General features: G+C 52.9%; 1 protein-coding gene across 1 annotated transcript; it reads left to right on the top strand.

The window, feature by feature from the left end:
* Nucleotides 6,460–17,038, top strand: CDK2AP1 (cyclin dependent kinase 2 associated protein 1). The gene is made up of 4 exons (XM_018061356.1): nucleotides 6,460–6,843; nucleotides 11,640–11,737; nucleotides 13,366–13,492; nucleotides 16,215–17,038. The coding sequence occupies exons 1-4, from the start codon at nucleotides 6,789–6,791 to the stop codon at nucleotides 16,280–16,282; spliced, it is 348 nt and encodes a 115-aa protein (XP_017916845.1). The 5' UTR covers nucleotides 6,460–6,788; the 3' UTR covers nucleotides 16,283–17,038.

Genomic DNA, 17,558 nt, shown 5'->3' with positions numbered 1-17,558 from the left:
AGGGCAGACTTCAGGCCCCAGAACTGAGAGCAAGTAAGTCTCTGTTGTTTTAAGCCACCAGTTAGTGGTAATTAGATAATGGCAGCCCCAGGAAGCTAACACATCTCTTATGGAGAGTGAGTTGTGAGCAGGAAGAAGGTTGTGAACAGGAGTTACCACCTGCAAATGGGAATTGGTCTTGCTTTGCCTCATTTCTAGGAACACACTGAGGCCCTTTATGGAATGTTCTATATGCCTTGACTAGACATTCAAGGATTCAGGTCTTTCCTTTATGTGGCTCAAACTCAAGGAGACCAGCCAAATGCAATAGTGGGCAATAGCAGGGAAGTCTTTTCAGAGGTGCGATAGTTGAGCTGGGCTTTGAGGAGTTCACCGAGTGAAACACAAGGGCAAGTTGGTGTGATGAAGGCTCTGATGTGGGAGTGAACAAGCACCAGGGTCATAATCTAGTCTGGTCTGAAGAACTCATGGGAGACAAGGGGTAAGGAAATGGCTCCAGTGTAGTGGGGTGAGAGGGGACAGCGAAACAGGGCAGCCATGCCTGTAATGATAAGCTTCATCACAACATGGGGATGGTCTTCTCCTGCTGTTGCTGCAATAGCGCCTGAGACATAGTAAACACTTCATAACTATTAATATTTGTTGAATAAAGGGGATCCTCCCCTCCCACCATGATCTCAGTGGATGTAGGAAAAGCATTTGGGATGAGGTGGGAGGGAGGCTCAAATGGGAGGGGATATATGTATATTTGGGGCTTCCCAGGTGGTGGTAGTGGTAAAGGACCTGCCTGCCAGTGCAGGAGATGTAAGAGATGCAGGTTCGATTCCTGGCTCAGGAAGATCCCCTGGAGGAGGGCATGGCAACCCACTCCAGTATTCTTGCCTGGAGAATCCCCATGGACAGAAGAGCCTGGTGGGCTGCCGTCCATGGGGTCGCTTAGAGTTGGATATGACTGAAGTGACTTAGCATGCACGTATGTATATATATATATAGCTGATTCACTTTGTTGTATAGCAGAAATTCACATAGTATTGTAAAGCAATTATATGCCAACAACAACAAAAAAATCACTTTAAAAAAAGAAACAGCATTTGGGTTTCCCTGGTGGTCCGGTGGTTCAGAAGCCACCTTGCAGTGCAGAGGATACCAGTCTGATCCCTGGTCCAGGAAGATCCCACATGCTTTGGGGCGAGTAAGCCCTTGTTTTGCAACTACCAAAGCCTGTGCACCCTAGAGCCCTTGCTCCACCACAAGAGAAGCACCGCAGTGAGCAGCCCGTGCACCGCAACTAAAGAATAGCTCCTGCTCACTGCAACTAGAGAAAGCCCAGCAACAAAGACCCAGCACAGCCAAAAATAAAATTTAAAAAAAGGAAGTCTGATTCTAAAAAAGCATTTGACAAAATCCAACTCTTTTATGATAAAAACACTCAAACTAGGAAGAGAAGGGAACGTTCTCAACTTGATAAAAGGCATCTATGAAAAGGCCACAGTGAACATCATACTTAATGGTGAAAACCTAAAATCTTTACTCCTAAGATCAGGAACAAGGCAAGAATGTCTGCTTTTACTGCTTCTATCCAGTTCTGTCCTCGAGGTTCTAGGCAGAGCTATGTGGCAAGTAAAAGAAAATGCATTGCATTTGGAAAGGAAGAATAAAAACTCTGTATTTGCAGATAACATGATCTTATATAGAGAGTATCCTAAAGAGTCTATATGCAGACACAACTATTACAGCTAAAAAGTGAATTCAGGAAAGTGTCAGGATAGACGACAATACAGAAAAATAAGTTGTGTTTCTACACACTAAAGATAACCCTAAAATTAAGAAAACCTCACAAATCCATCAAAAATAATGAAATACTTAGGAATACATTTAACCAAAGAAGTACAAGGCTTGTAGACTGAAAACTATTTAAAAATTTGTTGAAATTAAAGGAAAAGAACTAAATGATTGGAAAGTCATCTTGTAGTCACGGATTGGAAGAGTTGACATTGAAATTAAAATCGCAATATTCCCTAACTTGATGAACTTAATACAAGCTGTATCCAAATTCCAACTTTTTTTCTAGAAAAAAAAAAAATACAAGCTGATCCTAAAATTCGTAGGGACATGCAAAAGACCCAGAATAGCCAAAATAATCTTGAAAAAGTTGGAGCACTCAGACTTCCTGAATTCAAAGCCTACTCCAAAGCTACAGTGTAGTAGGGATACAAGGATAGAGTCCATAGATCAGTGGAATAGAATTGAGAGTTTAGAAATAAACTCACACTCATCATCAACTAATTTTCAACAAGGGTGTCAAGACCATGCAATGGGGAAAGAATATACTTTCCAACAAATGATACTGAGACAACTGACTGGATATTCACGTGCAGAGAATGAATTTTGTGTATGAATCCATACACAAAAATTACCTAAAAACGGATCAAAGGCCTAAATATAAGAACAAAAAGTAGAAAAACTATTTGAAGAAAACTTAGGTGAAAATTTTCATGACCTTTGACAACATATGATACCCAAACCACAAGCAAATAGACATTTAAAAATAGATAGGTTGGACTTCATCAAAATCAGAAACTTTTGGAGCATTCCCTGGGTGTCCAGTGGTTAGGACTTCTTGCTCTCATTGTCAAGGGCCTCGGTTCAATCCCTGCTTTGGGAATGAAATCCCACAAACCACGTGGTGCTGGCGGGGAGTGTGGGTAGAATTAAAACCTTTTCTATACCAAAACTGTGGGCTTCCTCATAGCTCGGTTGGTAAAGAATTCACCTGCAAAGCAGGAGACCCCGGTTCAATTCCTTGGTTGGGAAGATCCCCTGGAGAATGGATAGGCTACCCACTCCAGTATTCTTGGGCTTCCCTTATGGCTCAGCTGGTAAAGAACCCGCCTGCAATGTGGGAGACCTGGGTTCGATCCCTGGGTTGGGAAGATCCCCTGGAGAAGGGAAAGGCTACCCACTCCAGTATTCTGGCCTGGAGAATTCCATGGACTGTGTAACCCATGGGGTCGCAAAGAGTCGGGCACGCCTGAGAGACTTTCACTTTTCGTACCAAAACTATCAAGAAAATTAAAAGAGGGCTTCTCTGGTGGCACAATGGTAAAGAATCTACCTGCCAATGCAGGAGACACGAGTTCGATTTCTGGTCTGGGACTATCCTACATGACTTGGAGTTACTAAGCCTTGAGCCACAACTATCGAGCCTGGGAGCCACAAGAGCTATGCCCATGTGCCACAACTACTGAAGCCCACACGTCTAGAGCTGATGCTCTGAAACAAGAGGAGCCCCTGCACCCTAACTAGAGTGGCCCCCACTTGCAGCAACTAGAGGAAAGCCTGCACACAATGAAGACCCAGCACAGCCATAAATAATAAATAACATTTTTTAAAAAAGAATCCGCCTGCCAGTGAAGGAGACACTGGTTCAATCCCTGGATCTAGATGACCCCACTTGCCTCGGAGCAAGTAAGCCCTTACACCACTACTGTTGAGCCTGTGCTCTGGAGCCTGGGAACCACAACAAGAGAGTAGCCCCTGCTCTCTGCAACTGGAGAAAGCCCAGGGTAAACAAGGAAGACCCAGCACAGCCTAAATAAATAAATGAAATGAAACAAAGTTAAGAGATAGCCCACAGAATGGGAGAAAATATTTGCAAGCTATAAATCTGGGAAGGGACAAGTATCCAGAATAAAGAAGTCATACAACTTAACATAAAAACTCAAATTAAAAAATAGGTTAAAGGGGGGTACCTCTGTGGTGGGCCAGTGGCTAAGACTCTGAGCTCCCAAGGCAGGGGACTCAGGTTCACTCCCTGGTCAGGGAACTAGATCCCACATGCCACAATAAAGATCAAAGCTCCCAAGTGCCCCTTCAGCCAAATTCAAAAAGAAAAAATGCAAGGATTTCCCTGGTGATCCAGTGGTTAAGAATCTGCCTTTTAATACAGGGATGCAGGTTCAGTCGCTGGTGGGGAACTAAGATCCCACGTGCTACAAGGCAACTAAACCTGAGCGCTGTAACAAAGAACCTATCCACCAGAATGAAGGCCCAGCGCAGCCAAAAAAAAAAAAGCGAATCAAAACCATGAGATTCCAGTTCATACCAACTAGGATGCCTAAAATAAAAAAGCCAGATGATAAAAGTGTTGGTGAGGATATGGAGAAATTATAAATATTACAGATTGCTTGTAGGAATATAAATGATAGTCACTATGGAAAATAGCAGTTCCTCAAAAAGTTAAACACAGAGTTACTAGGTAACTCAGCAATTCCACTCCTGGTTATGTACCCCAAAGAACTAAAACATTTTCACAAAAACTTGAACACAAATGTTCATAGCAGCTTTACTCATAATAGTCAAAAAGTGAAAATGAATGAAATGTCCACCAGCTGATGAATGGATAAATAAAATATGGCCTATCTATACAATGGAATATTATTCAGTCATAAAGAGGAACATAGTCCTGATCTATGTTACAAAACGGATGGACCTTGAAAGTATTATACTAAGTGAAAGAGGCCATACACATATTTTAACTGAGTCCATTCATATGAAATGTCCAGAATAGGTACATCCATAGACATAGAAAGCAGATTAGCAGCTGCCTACAGCTATGGGTAGTGAAGAATGGGGAGTGACTATTGTTGGGTTTCCTTTGCGGGTGGCGGAAATATTCTAGAATTAGATAGTGCTGATGACTGCACAACTTTGTGCTTATACTAAATCCCACTGAATTGTGTATTTTTAAAGGGTGAATTTTACACCCTTTAAATGAATAGACCTAAAAAACAAGGAAAAATATTTTTCCATGATGATCTGTGGTGGGACTTCCTTGGTGGTCCAATGGTTAAGACTCTGCTTCCACTGCATGTGACATGAGTTTGACCTCTGGCAGGGTAACTAAGATCCCGCATGGCCCCCCACCCAAAATTATGATCAGTGAGGGGATGGACATCACTCTAAAAATACAATATGGAGAGAAGAGCCCACAACGTTTGTAGAAAGGACTGAAGCAGACCTCTGAGACCTGGATTTTTGCCCCAGGTCTGTCAGCCTATGAGCCCTCTGCTTTAGCTTCTAGCCCTGTACTGGTCCAATAAGTAAACCATTGGCTATTGTGGCTACCAATGTGACCAGTCCCAATCAGGATGAGCTGTAAGGGTAAAATACCCGGTGGATTTTGAATATAGTATCAGAAAAAGAATGTAAAGTATCTTAATAATTGCTTTATATTTATTATATATTGACTTCATACGTTATATATTTAAATCATGTTAAATAAAAAATAAAGATTAATTTCATCAGTTCTTTTTACTTTTTGAAATGTGATTATTTAAATTGTTAAACTATATATGTGGCTTGCAATACTTTTCTATTGGACAGTGCTACTCTAGAGTATTGGTCCCCTGGGAGCAGGGTAGGAAAAGGATGATATTAATTTACCCCCGAACTAACACTTCGCTGAACATCCTTGACGGAACCAGCCTAAAGCTGATCACAAGGGATCCTGGGAAGAGGGGTGTCGCTTGCACCTTCACTTCTAAAGGAAGGAGGGAGGGAATGGGTGTATCCTTTACCTCTGGGGCAATAAGAATCCTCACTAGATCCAGATGTATCTGAAAGTCTGTAGCTAATAAAGGATATTTACAAAGCAGGGCGATTAAAAATGGCAGAAAAGGGCGGGCATCTTGTGTCTTTTGAGAAGATTTACTATTTAAGGAGAACTCCAAGAAATAATACCTTCAAAAGCTTCATCATCTGATGTAAAATACATTTCATGACTGCAGTTCAGTCAGATTTGAGAAGTGGGCTGTGGTGGGGTAGGAAGAGGGTCAAAAATTGCAATGTAATCTCCAGGAGAGAAGAAACTTGGTCAAGTTTATTCTTGTCTTAGCGCCTAGAACAGTGCTCGCCACACAGCAGGCGCTTTTTAAATATTTGAACGAGTTAAGATGCAAAATTAGGTGGATGAGACGGTGTGTTTTTCGCGGGAGGAGGCCTTCGGCTTTTGTCCAGTGTCAAAGGAGTCTAGGCCGCCAAGGGGTTAACAGCCACTTACTTAATACTGACAGGGACGTGAAATTTATTTGAAATCAATGTCAAGAATTGGTTGATCTTATTCTGGGGAGAAGCCAGACCTCGGCGTCTGGAATGATCTACGTGCTTAAAAATACCACTCGCCACCATTTTCTCCAGGTAATTTTCCATCCCTGCCCCCACAGTCAAGGAGGGGGGGGGGCGAAAAAGTAATTCCGCAATCCTACCTAGCTTTAGAGAAAAAAAAAAAAAGAAAAAATGAATCGGTACAGCAACAAATCTCCAGGCATCGCCAGCGCAGCAGAAGAAAGGGACCCAGGTGGGCCTCGGGCATTGCCGGGACCCCAGCCCCCCAAACTTTGCCAAGTTGCGGGCGCCCAGTGCGCCCGGAGGCGCGGGGCGCGGCCGCGGGCGGCACCGCCCCCTGACGCCCGGCCGCGGCGCGCCGGGCCGCCCCCTCCCGGCCCCGGCCGGCCCCGCTGGCTCGGCTCAAAGTTTGCGGCCGCCCCTGCGCCCGCGCGCCCGCCCGATGTATGGGTGATATACTGCAGCGGGTGTCAGGGTGAGGGACGGCCATATTTGCCGGTGCGGCCCGAGCCGTCAACAACAAAAAGTGCGCGGGAGCTCGGCGGGCGCACGGACGGGCGCACGGACGCCGGGACCGCCTCGCCGCCGCCGGGTCTCGCCGCCGCCGCCGCCCTCGCGGGCCGGGCCCCGCTGCGCCCCGGCGCGCCCCGCCGCTCGGGGGGATGTCTTACAAACCGAACTTGACCGCGCACATGCCTGCCGCCTCCCTAAACGCCGGTGAGTGAGTGCGCCCCGCGGGCTGCGCGCGCCGCGCCCCAAGTGCAGCCAAGTTGGGGGCTCGCGCGCCCGGCCCCGGCCCCGGCTCCCGGGAGCCCGCGGCGGCCGGGGTCGGCGGGCACCGGGTCCCGGCCCGGGGCAGCGCGGCCGCCGCCGCCATGATTCCGGCGCGCGCGCTGCCAAAGTTCGCGGGTGCGACCCGCGCCGCGCGGGGCCTCGGGTCGGGCCGGGGCTGGGGCCCGGGTCGCGGGCGGCCGCCGCGGTCCCCCCCACGCCGGCGGCCCCGGCTCGTGGGGAGCGCGGCGAGCGAGGGCGGGGGAGGCTTTCTCGGCTCCTTTTTCCTCCGGCTTTTGGGCGGCTCGGCGAGGGCCCCTGCCGGCGGGAATCGGGAGCGGCCCGGTCGCGCCGGGAGCGGGGCGCCGGGAGCGGGGCGCGGGTCCGCCCTTGGGGACCTGAGGGGCAGGCCCGGGCGGGGGGTCCGGGAGGCAGGGGTGCACGTGAGCAAGGCCGGGCCACGCGCAGGCGGCGCTGCGGGGCGGCGAGAGCGCCAGGTTGCAGCCGCTCCCGAGGGCGCGGGGCCGCTGGGGTCACCGGCGGTGCAGGGGGGGTGGTCTGTGGACGCCCGCCCGGCCTGGCGTGGGGGAGCAGGTGCCCAAAACGGGGCGCACGGGAGGTCCCCTCAGGCGTGCGCGGAGTGAGAGAAGTTGAAGACCTGGGGCTTCGGAGTTGCCTGCAGGCGGAGGGCAGGGGAGGCATTGAGCCGGGGTCCCGGCTTGGAGCCCCCAAGTCTAGGTTTAGAGGGGCCTCCTCCAGGAGCCGTGCTCTCCGTGTGCTGGGGCTGAAGCCGGGCGGTCCCAGAAAACTCCTGCATAAGTTGTCCGGAAGCTTTAGGCTGAGTCCCGGGGTCTTGCCTCAGAGACCGGGGCGGGGGCGGGGTGTGTGTGTGGGAAGGGGGCACGCGGGATGTGTGTGGCTGGTGGTAAAATTTTGTGGGGTTCGTAGGTGACTGACTGTGTCCCCTCTCACCGAGGTTCTCCTTTAGACTCTTGGTGGGAAACTTCCAAAAAAGCGAGGTGCATGGGGGTAGGGGTGGAGGCAGGGGCTTGGCAGGGAGGAAATGGGCCTCCCTGGTCAGAAGTGCCACGCTGGCAGTTGGCCGAAAGTTTTGGGCCTTGTCTTCTAATGTTAACTCGATAACTCCAAAATCTGAAGGGCGCCCCAGAAAAGCACTAAGTGTATGTCCATGTACGTATATACCTATATGTAGGTGTATGTGTGTGTGTGTTTAACTTCTTGGACAGAGATTTGGGGATTGGAAAGGGTTAAGATTCAGGGTGTGGATGGCTGTGGGGGTAGATAGTTTAGTTGGTCAAGTGTGGGCTCTGTCTGAGCCCCAAGAGCAAACGGCCCCTATTTTCAGCTGAAATGTTCTCATCTCTCGGGTCTGCACACCTTAAGAGGCAGGCTTTGTGGCCAGTGTTTCTCACTGCCTCCCTCATCTGACTCTGGGGTGGGATGGGTGGAGGGTCTTGCCGCCGGCCCAGGTCGGCAGGAAGTCTCAGGTTCCCCTGGTGCAGTTGAGGCAGGGACCCTGAACCTGGCCCTTTGGGGACTGGGGTCCCAGAGGGAGCAAGCCACCCGCTTAGGCACCCTGAAGCTCTGCTCTGGGCTGGCTAGCACCTGTGCCCAGATTGTCTTCCTTCTCCTGTGGTGAACTCCAGGAGGAGCGCTGAGGTCTCCAGATCTCTGGTGTTCGGGTGAGGGGCCACCCGCCCCCTGCCCTGCGCGTGGACCCCTTTAGAAAGCCCACATCTCCCTGAGCCATTTGCATCCAAGATGGACTCTCCACTGCCGCTCCTCCGGCTTCCTTGTCATCATCCCTCACGCCCTCCAGCCCTGCCTCCTGCTCGCGAGTTGCCAAGCCGCGGCCTGGCCGGCGGTGGCAGTGGCGGAGTTAGACAAAGCCCCCGCCTCCCCGCCAGAGAGCCCCCCCAGGCGCCCCAAGTGGCGGGAAGGCCGCCAGCTCCCCAGGCCCGGGCCGCTCTTTGTCTGGCGTGGGGGCGGGGAGCCGCGCCTGGCCCCAGGAGCTGCTGGCCTTTGCCAATCCCTCCCTCGGCTCAGGGCCCTCCCTGGTCCCCGCACACTGCGCGCATTGTCTGCGATGCTCTGAGACGACCGCGCTCACGCCCTGTCTGGTTTTCTCCTTGGCCTTGGGCAGCTGGACCGCCGGCCCTCCCTGTGTCTGCAGGAAGCTGTGGGCATGAGTGGAACTTGGGGCCCCTGCGCCAACTCTTCCCAGGGCCACAGACACCCCCCTCTGAACACTGAGCAAAGGACTGGCTCAGAGTCGGGTCGCCTATCACATCACCCAGGTGACAGGAAAATCAAGCTCTGGGCTCTTGCCTGACTTTTCCACACTGCTTCCACGCCCGCAACCCATTCCTTCTCCCTCTCTCAGGAACTAACCCAGCACCGTGGAGGAGCAGGTTCTAGAGCCTTTAGACATTCTGCTGGGAACTATTTCCTCAAACAGATGGAGAAGCTGAGGCCGGAGAGAGAAGGGCCATGTCTTAGGTCCCGCAGCCCAGTATGGCGCAGCTGGCCTGGCTCCCAGTCCAGACCCTTGCCTGCAGGAGAGAGGATGGGTCAGGAAGACAAGACATACAGAATATAGTAATAGGAGGAGAAGGGCAGGAGGTAGGGCAGAGAATGCACTCATCTCCTGCGGGGAGCTGGAATCTTCTAGATGCTTTGAAGAGCTGAGCAGTGCCATGGATCCCTCCTCCCCCACTCTTGCCTTAGCATCCCAGCCTTACAGAGAGAAGTGCAAGAACTTGCAGTGGTCGGGACTTGAACCCTGCCTGGGGCAGTGAAGCCTGAGCTACCCAGACCACACTCACCACCCACATCAGAAGGCCAGGAAATTGGGGTTTGGCTGATGTGGTGAGGGGAGCTGGGGGGGGCACCCGCTACATTCCCTTGCTCTGGCCATTGCACACCCGTGGTTGCCTCGGATGGAGGTCAGAGACGTGAGTGTAGCTCTGTAGCACAGGTGTGTGAGCAGCCCTTTTTAGAGGCATGGCAGCTGGGTGCTGTGCTCAGTCCCCAACTTAGAGGTGGCAGAATCTGTGTTTCCTGTCTGGGTATCCCATGCTTGGGCATGCATCTGGGCCCCAGTGGAGAAATCCAGGGCCAGTCAGGTTGGGTACAGAACTGTCCTCAGCTCCTGGACAGAGGGACAGGTGTGAGGTGTTAGCTTCTTCTGTGCTGTGTGGCCTGGGGGCAGTGCCCACCCTCTCTGGTCTATGTTTCACTCTCTGCAGTGAGGGGTTCCAGGGCCCCTTCTAACTCTAGCAGCCTGAGCCCCTGAACTTCCTTCCTCTCCTGCCCCTCCCCTTGCCCACACCAGATGAGCAGCTGGTCGGTTTGGCCGGCCTGGCACCAGCTGTCCATCCCCGGGGCCAAGTCTGCAGAGCCCGCTGTGTGCGTGAGAGAGAAAGAGAGAGAGAGAGACCGTTTGGCTCCGGGGGCGGCAGGCAGAGGGAAAGCTGCTCCCGGGCCAGGCGTGGAGGCAGGCGGGCCGCTGCTGAGGAGGGCTAGGTAAATTCTCCATGGTTACCGCTGTTTGTAATTCCGCAGGACATCCTTTACCCGCTAATGGCCACTTGGACGCCATTATGGGTCTGCGTGCTTCCAGCTCCTGAGCTGGAGCTGGAATATTCCCTGCTGCGGACCTCCCCATCCCCCATCCAGGAGACTTCATTCTGAGCCAGGCCGTGGCCCCACGTGGTCCCTCCGCTGAGGGACAGCATCTTCTAGTGTGGCAATCCATAAGTCAGGTCTTACTCCTCCCCTCGGGGGGCATAAGCCATCCAAGCATAGATTCAGACTGGCAAGAGTCTGGTCCCCTCTTTGGGGAGGAGTGACGGGAGCTCAGAGAGGTTGAGGGACTTGCCCAGGGATACATAGGCTGTGATGTGCTCCAGATTCCTGACACGGTGTCCAGTGGGCTTCTCAGGTGGCACTAGTGTTAAAAGAACCCCCACTGCCGACCCCCGCCAATGCAGGAGATGTGGGTTTGGTCCCTGGGTTGGGGAGATCCCCTGGAGGAGGGCATGGCAACCCACTCCAGTGTTCTTGCCTGGAAAATCCCATGGACAGAGGAGCTTGGCGGGCTGCAGCCCGTGGGGTCACCAAGATTCAGGCACAACTGAGCGGCTAAGCACACATGCACACCAGTCCCCGGCCAGGGTTGGCCTCAGAACTCCAAAACCTTCCCGTCTTCCTCACTGTGTAGTCCCACAGAAGTCTGGGCACCTGGGAAGTCTTAGCCCGAGTGTGGACCAGCCTTAGTAGCAGGTGGGCTCTGTGGCAGCCATGGTTCCCTAGGCTGTCAACCTCTGAGGCGCAGGACCCAGCAAAGGAGACTTGAAAGGATTAGGCTGAGAATAGCAGCGGATTTCTTCTTTGCTCCAAGTCCTTGGTGGTATGAATGGGAAGGAGCTCTGTGATTGATTAGCAATGTCTGCTGGGGTGGGGGGTGTGAAGGGCAGCGGTCTGTTAGCTACTTTTTACTGTCAGTCATTTAGGCCAAGTGTCAGCCACCACCAAACTGGAGGACAGGAGGAGGGAGGATGGGAGGAGGGTTCTCCGTCCTCGGAGACAAAAGACCATTATTGACGGCACGGGTGTTGACAGCACGAGTCCTGGGCGGGGGGACTCAGAGTCCTTACCTTGGCAGTGGCTACAGTTAGCCAAGGCTACTGGATTACTGACTTCTGTCTCCTCCCCCACAGCTGGGAGCGTCCACCCGCCCTCCACCAGCATGGCGACGTCTTCACAGTACCGCCAGCTGCTGAGTGACTACGGCCCGCCGTCTCTAGGCTACACCCAGGTATGGCAGCAGGGGTGACGCGAGGTAGGGGGGACCCTGGGGGCGGCCTGGGCACAGAGGGGAGGCAGTGGAAGGAGTAGAAATGATGGAATGGCGTGGTCACCCCAGCTTCCCCAACGCAGGGCCCTGGCTGGGCTCATGTTCGGGGCTCAGGGCCTTGGAATGGAGAAGCGGCGAGAGGTTCACGGGGGACACTGAGTGACAGGAAGGGGTGGGAGAGCCCAGGGACGCTGGCGGTCCTGGAGCCACCGCTCCCATTGGGCCACTGCCCCACGCGTGTCCCTGGCCGGCTTCCGTGTGCTGCTGCCTGGGCAGGTGAGGTCCGGCCTGGACTCTGGACCTGAGCTTGGATGGAGGGGAGGGGACCCTGTTCCCACTCATTCGCCGCAAGATCATGGCCCCAGCAGGGAGGACGGGGCCTGTAGCCTAGTGGAGCCCAGGTGGGTTCCATCTAGAGCTGGTGGCCCCTGAGTTTTACACTGGGTTCCACCGGTCACAGGGCTGTGACCCTGCCCCCCTCCACCCCAAAACCAGCCGAGACTGACTTTCCCCTTCGGGTCGGGGGGGCCGTCAGTGGAGGCAGCTTCCCCTCTTTAGGAAGTGCTGCCTCGAGGGGGGCGGGGAGGGCGCCTGCGCCACCGGCGGAGAGATTCTCTCCCGTGGCTGCAACTCGTGTTCCGAGGTCGCCACGGAGGCCGGCCCTGCCCTGGGGGATGAGGTGGCGGCCTGCTGCCATGCCCCGCCAGGCCCTCCTGCCCCCGGAGGGGAAGCGGGTGGGGGCAAGGGCCCCCCTGAAGAGGTGGTGGCTAGAGGACGGGGCCAGGCGCAGCCTGGACAGACCCCGGAGCGCCCCGGCCTTGAGGCGGCAGCCAGAGCAGAGGAGGCAGGATCGAGGGGCCCAGGGGAGGCTCCCAGAGGACGCCGAGGAGCCAGACAAGGAGAGGAGGAAGGACCGGGAGGCCAGGAAGCAGAGGCGGCAGAGGCGGGGGGAGCAGGCGAGGGCCTCCCTGGGGGGGGGTGGCCAGCCTGGCGCAGCTGGTTGCGGGGGGAGGCCTGAGTAGGCTGGTGGAACTCGGCCCCACTGATCAGTGTGCTTGCGGGGGGCAGCTGGAGGGGGGTCTGGAAGGAAAGGGTTTCTGTGTGGTGGACCCTGCCAGTGTGGGGAGGAGGGAGACTAGATATGTTCTGGCTTCTGTCTGGGTGGCCTTGGCAGTTTTTCTAGTCCTGACCCCCAGGTGTGGCGTCCATCTCGGCCATTCACCCTGGATCCCCAGCTCTCCTGGGATCACTTGCCTAGCCATGGCTCCTTCCAGGAAATTCTCAGTGATCACCTTTCTGTTGACTCTTTCTTCCTTATTTGAGATGATCAGAGGGCCTTCTGGAGACTGCTGGGCGGTGGCCTTGAGTTACAGGGACAATAGAGAGGGCCAGCTCCCTGGTCTGTAGTTGTTGCCCAGAGGGGACGTGCCTGGCCACAGTGAGGCATCTGCCCTGGGACTCTGGGCCAGGCCGCCCTCCCCCCGTCCCGCTGCCCCTGGCCCCGTGCCACTGGCATGCACTGGGGTCCTGACTGGCATTGGGGTCAGGGTGGGTGTAATCCTTCTGAACACTTTCCTTTCTGATTCCAGGGCACTGGGAACAGCCAGGTGCCCCAGAGCAAATATGCTGAGCTGCTGGCCATCATTGAAGAGCTGGGGAAGGAGATCAGACCCACCTATGCGGGCAGCAAGAGTGCCATGGAGAGACTAAAACGAGGTAAGTCATGGACCCTGGACTCCCCTGGAGGGTGATGCCTTTCTGCTGGCTGACCCCCGGCACTGGCTCTCTACCTGTCTTGAAAGATCTTTTGGGGAAAATGGAGGGTGGCAGACAGAAGCATCCCTTGTGGCACAGGGGCGCTCATTTTGTTTCAGAGTGACTGTTGAGGCAGCATGAGCTAGACCCTCCTGGGGATCTGAAGGGAAGAGGCTTGGCGGCCAGTTGTCAGAGGCGGCATCTGAGAAGGGAAGCCTTGGGACTTCCCTGGGCGGGGTGGGGTCCAGTGGTCAAAACTCCATGCTTTCACTGCAGGGGGGTGCCGGTTCGATTCCTGTCAGGGAACCAAGATCCCATAGGCTGCACAACCCCCCAAAAAAAGCCTTTGTACCCAGATCCCGCAGCTCTGCCTCATGCCTGCTTCACTCCCGCTGGCCGACTCTGGTCCTAGGAGCCCCAGGCAGCCCAGTACAGCGGGCCCCCCCTAGGGGGGAGACCTGGGGCCAAAGGGGCCTGCATTGCCCTGTGCTGTCCTCTCTGGAGCAGGGCACCAAGGAGGGGTGTGGGGCGGAGGGTGAGAGTACTTTGAAGTTCTTTCGTGACTGAAGAGGGAGGGAGGGCGGAAGGCTGGTGTCACCGGGAGAAAGGGACTCACGTGAAGATGTGACTGGCCAGCTGACTTCAGAAGGCAGTGAAATAGGTTGGTTGCTGCTTCACGAAGTGAAAGGGGAGTGGAGAGGAGAGGAGAAAAGGATTTCTATTTTAGAAGGTAGCAGTTCAGAGCATGGTGGCTTATGTGCGAATTTAATTTTAGGAGGGTTTTTTCTTTTTTTTTTTTTTTTTAAGGTTAGAGAAGCAACTTGGGAGAAAAACGAGAGGGGAACATTCTGTGGCTGTAAATCTGGGGCGTGACGGCAGGGGGGCCACGGTGGTAATCAAGCCACGGCTCTAGTGATGGGCAAGGCTGGCTGAGGACAGGTGGTGACTACCTATGTGAAGAGACTGATTGCAAAGCCAGATCAGAGAATAACAGGCATTGGTGTAGGGAGGGGAGGCTGGCAGTAGGGGCTGGAAGAGGCCTTGGGGGAGAGAATGAGCTTGACCCCAGCCCAACCGCAGGGGTCGTGGGGGCATCACTCGGCCCACAGTCCTGGTAAACTGAGTGCTGGTTACCTAACTGGGCATGCCTGAGGAAATGCTGAGGCCCAGAGTCTGTCTGACGGGCTATCTGCAGCCACCCAGCAAAGCTGGCAGTTCAGGTCAACACGTGGATACACCTAGCAACTGGCGCAGGGCGCATCCTGGGTGAGCACCTAGTCCCACAGTTGCCCTGACCAGTAGCTGAGAGAGCTTGCCAAGTTTACATCATAGCAAGGAAGGAGGGTCCTAGGGCATGGGGAATCAGGCACCAAGAAAGCAATTTGTGTTTTTATTATTCTATTTTTTGGCTGCACCATGTAGCACGCAGGATCTTGGTTCCCCAAGCAGAGATGGAACCCATGTCCCCTGCAGTGGAAGTGTGGCGTCTTAACCACTGGACCACCAGGGAAGGTCCTATTTATGTTTTTTGTTTTGTTTTTTGGTGCCAAAACCTGAGACTGAACTATTTGTGGTTTTTAACGATGGAAAAAAACTCTGTGACATGTCAAAATTCTGCGAAATTCAAACTTCAGGGTTTAAGCAGAGACTTGTTGGAACATGGTCACACCCATCGCTTGTGAAATGTCTTGGCTCTGTCATGGTATGATGGCAGAGTGGAGCAGCTATGATGGTTGGCTGTACATACGCCCTTTGCTCAAAGTCTTCAGAAGCTCTGGGGATTAAGATTTGTGAGGTGGGGATACCTGAGTGACGTGGAGTGTCATTCCTAGGGCCCTCTCGGGGTCAGCTCTTAGAAGGAATAGATTCTTGGTGTCAATTAAAATGAAGTTAAGTGTTTCATGAAGTTTAGTAAAGCCAAAACAAAAACAAAACCCAAACAAACAAATGATAACTCCCAAACCATAGTGATAAAAGATGGGGGGAAAATCACATCGTAGATGGCACCAGTCCCTAGCAGAAAGGATGAAGCAGTGGACCAGGGTGGACTGAGTGAGCCTTCGTCTTATGCCCAGATCTGGGCAGGCTATCTGACACTCCCAAGTCCTTTGTAGAATTTAGGAAAAATAATGGTTTGAAAGCTCCATAGTGGGCTTCCTAGGTGGCACTAGTGGTCAAAAACCTGTCTGCCAATGCAAGAGACAAAAAATGTGTGTTTGATCCCTGGGTTGGGACGATCCCCTGGAGGGAGGGTATGGCAACCCTCCAGTATTCTTGCCTGGAGAAACCCATGGACAGGAGCCTTAGAGGACTACAGTCCATAGGGTTGCAAAGAATCGGACACAACTGAAGCGACTTGGCCTGCAATCTCTGTCATGGGTCCTCACTTAAAGAACTTGGGTGGAGACACTTATTCCTGGCATCTGGATGGTAACATGGTTCGTGTAGCGAGTAATGTCAAGAAAAGAGCCTGCTGGTTTGTCATCTTGAGCACGGGAAGAAATACTTTAAGGGAGATGTGACGAGGAGTGTTGGCTTTGAGGGATAGGATGGGGTTTGGGTCGTAGAACGCAGGTCCCACGTTCTCTCCAGTCTGAGGTTTCTGCAGCTGGTTGCGGAAGGACTGCTCTCCACTCCTGGAGTTGGTGCTGCCCTCTGACGCCCATCTCTGCTTCTCTTCCAGGCATCATCCATGCCCGAGGATTGGTGCGGGAGTGCCTGGCTGAAACGGAGCGGAACGCCAGGTCCTAGCTGCCTTTTGAGCCTGGAAGGTTTTCCAGCTTCTTCCCAGAGGAGAAGTTACGGTTCACCTCCCTTGTTCAGATGAAACTCTTGTTTTCAAAATGGTTAACCAGTTCAGTTTCTCCTCCCCCGCCCCTCCCATGTTCACTTAGGCTCTGAATCTACAGTCTCTTTAAGATTGAGGAAAGATTTTGAAATTGATTAGGAGTTACATTTGAAATAGTTAGGAACTTCCCAGGTGTTTGTGGTTTTTTCGTTTTTTAAAAGCGTTGATTCAAAAGATGCACGTAGAAGTTACCTCTCTTACAGCAAACTAGTTTTGACTCTAAGATACCAGTGTCTGGTTTTCTTTTGAATACATTTATGTTAACCCAGATTGTTCTGTGTTCCTTTCCACAAGCTGATACAACTTGAAGTTTTTCAGTAGTACGGACTTGACAGCACACTTAACCTAGTAGCCAGTCCCCTCGTCTGCCATATGGTATAGATTCTTCTTAATGTAACTTCTTTTTTGCTTAAGCATATTTGCATGATTATTAGTGCTTTGAAGTCCATTCTAAAATGCACAAGTTATAAATACAGAAGAAAGAGCAACCTCCCAAATAAAACCTAAAAGGACCCCTGAAATTTTTCCTAAGACTGTATGTAGATTTCAGTTCTGCCTTTTCTGAGGGTTGACCCAAACATCTGGAAGAAAATGGAACTGTTTGCGTCTTTGTATTTATTACTTGATGTAATAAAGCTTATTTTCATTAACAGCTTGTATTACGATGTGGGTTCCTTGAATTCTTGGTGATATTTAAAAAAAAAAAACAGCTCCTCAGTGAGAGGAGAGAGAGACCTGTCAAAGGGCATTTTCCCACTTGGTCCAGGAAGGTTTTGTGTGACAGGGTCAGTAGCACAACGGGCCAGGGACGGCATGTGTTGGGGAAGTCAGAAGGCAAGGATCGGGTGAAGCTGCACAGTGGATGCATTTTAACGACAGTAGGTGTAAGTGAGTGCCAGGAAGGAGAGCAAGAGGAGAGGCCGTGTTACTTTTTCTAGTTGCGGTGCGCAGGCTTCTCACTGCAGTGGCTTCACTTGAGCACAGGCACCGGGGCGCAGTGGTTGCGGCTCCTGGGTGCTAGAGCACAGGCTCAGTAGTTGTGGCACGTGGGCTTAGTTGCTCCGTGGCATGTGGGATCTTCCCAGATCAGGGGTAGAAGCTGTGTCTCCAGCGTCAGCAGGCGGATTCTTCACCACTGAGCCACCAGGGAAGCCCTTGATTCTGCCCTTTCTGAGCTCA

This window comes from Capra hircus, chromosome 17, assembly GCF_001704415.2.
Source record: "Capra hircus breed San Clemente chromosome 17, ASM170441v1, whole genome shotgun sequence".
NCBI classification, from domain to species: Eukaryota; Metazoa; Chordata; class Mammalia; order Artiodactyla; family Bovidae; genus Capra; species Capra hircus.
This window is presented reverse-complemented; position numbering and strand designations above follow the sequence as displayed.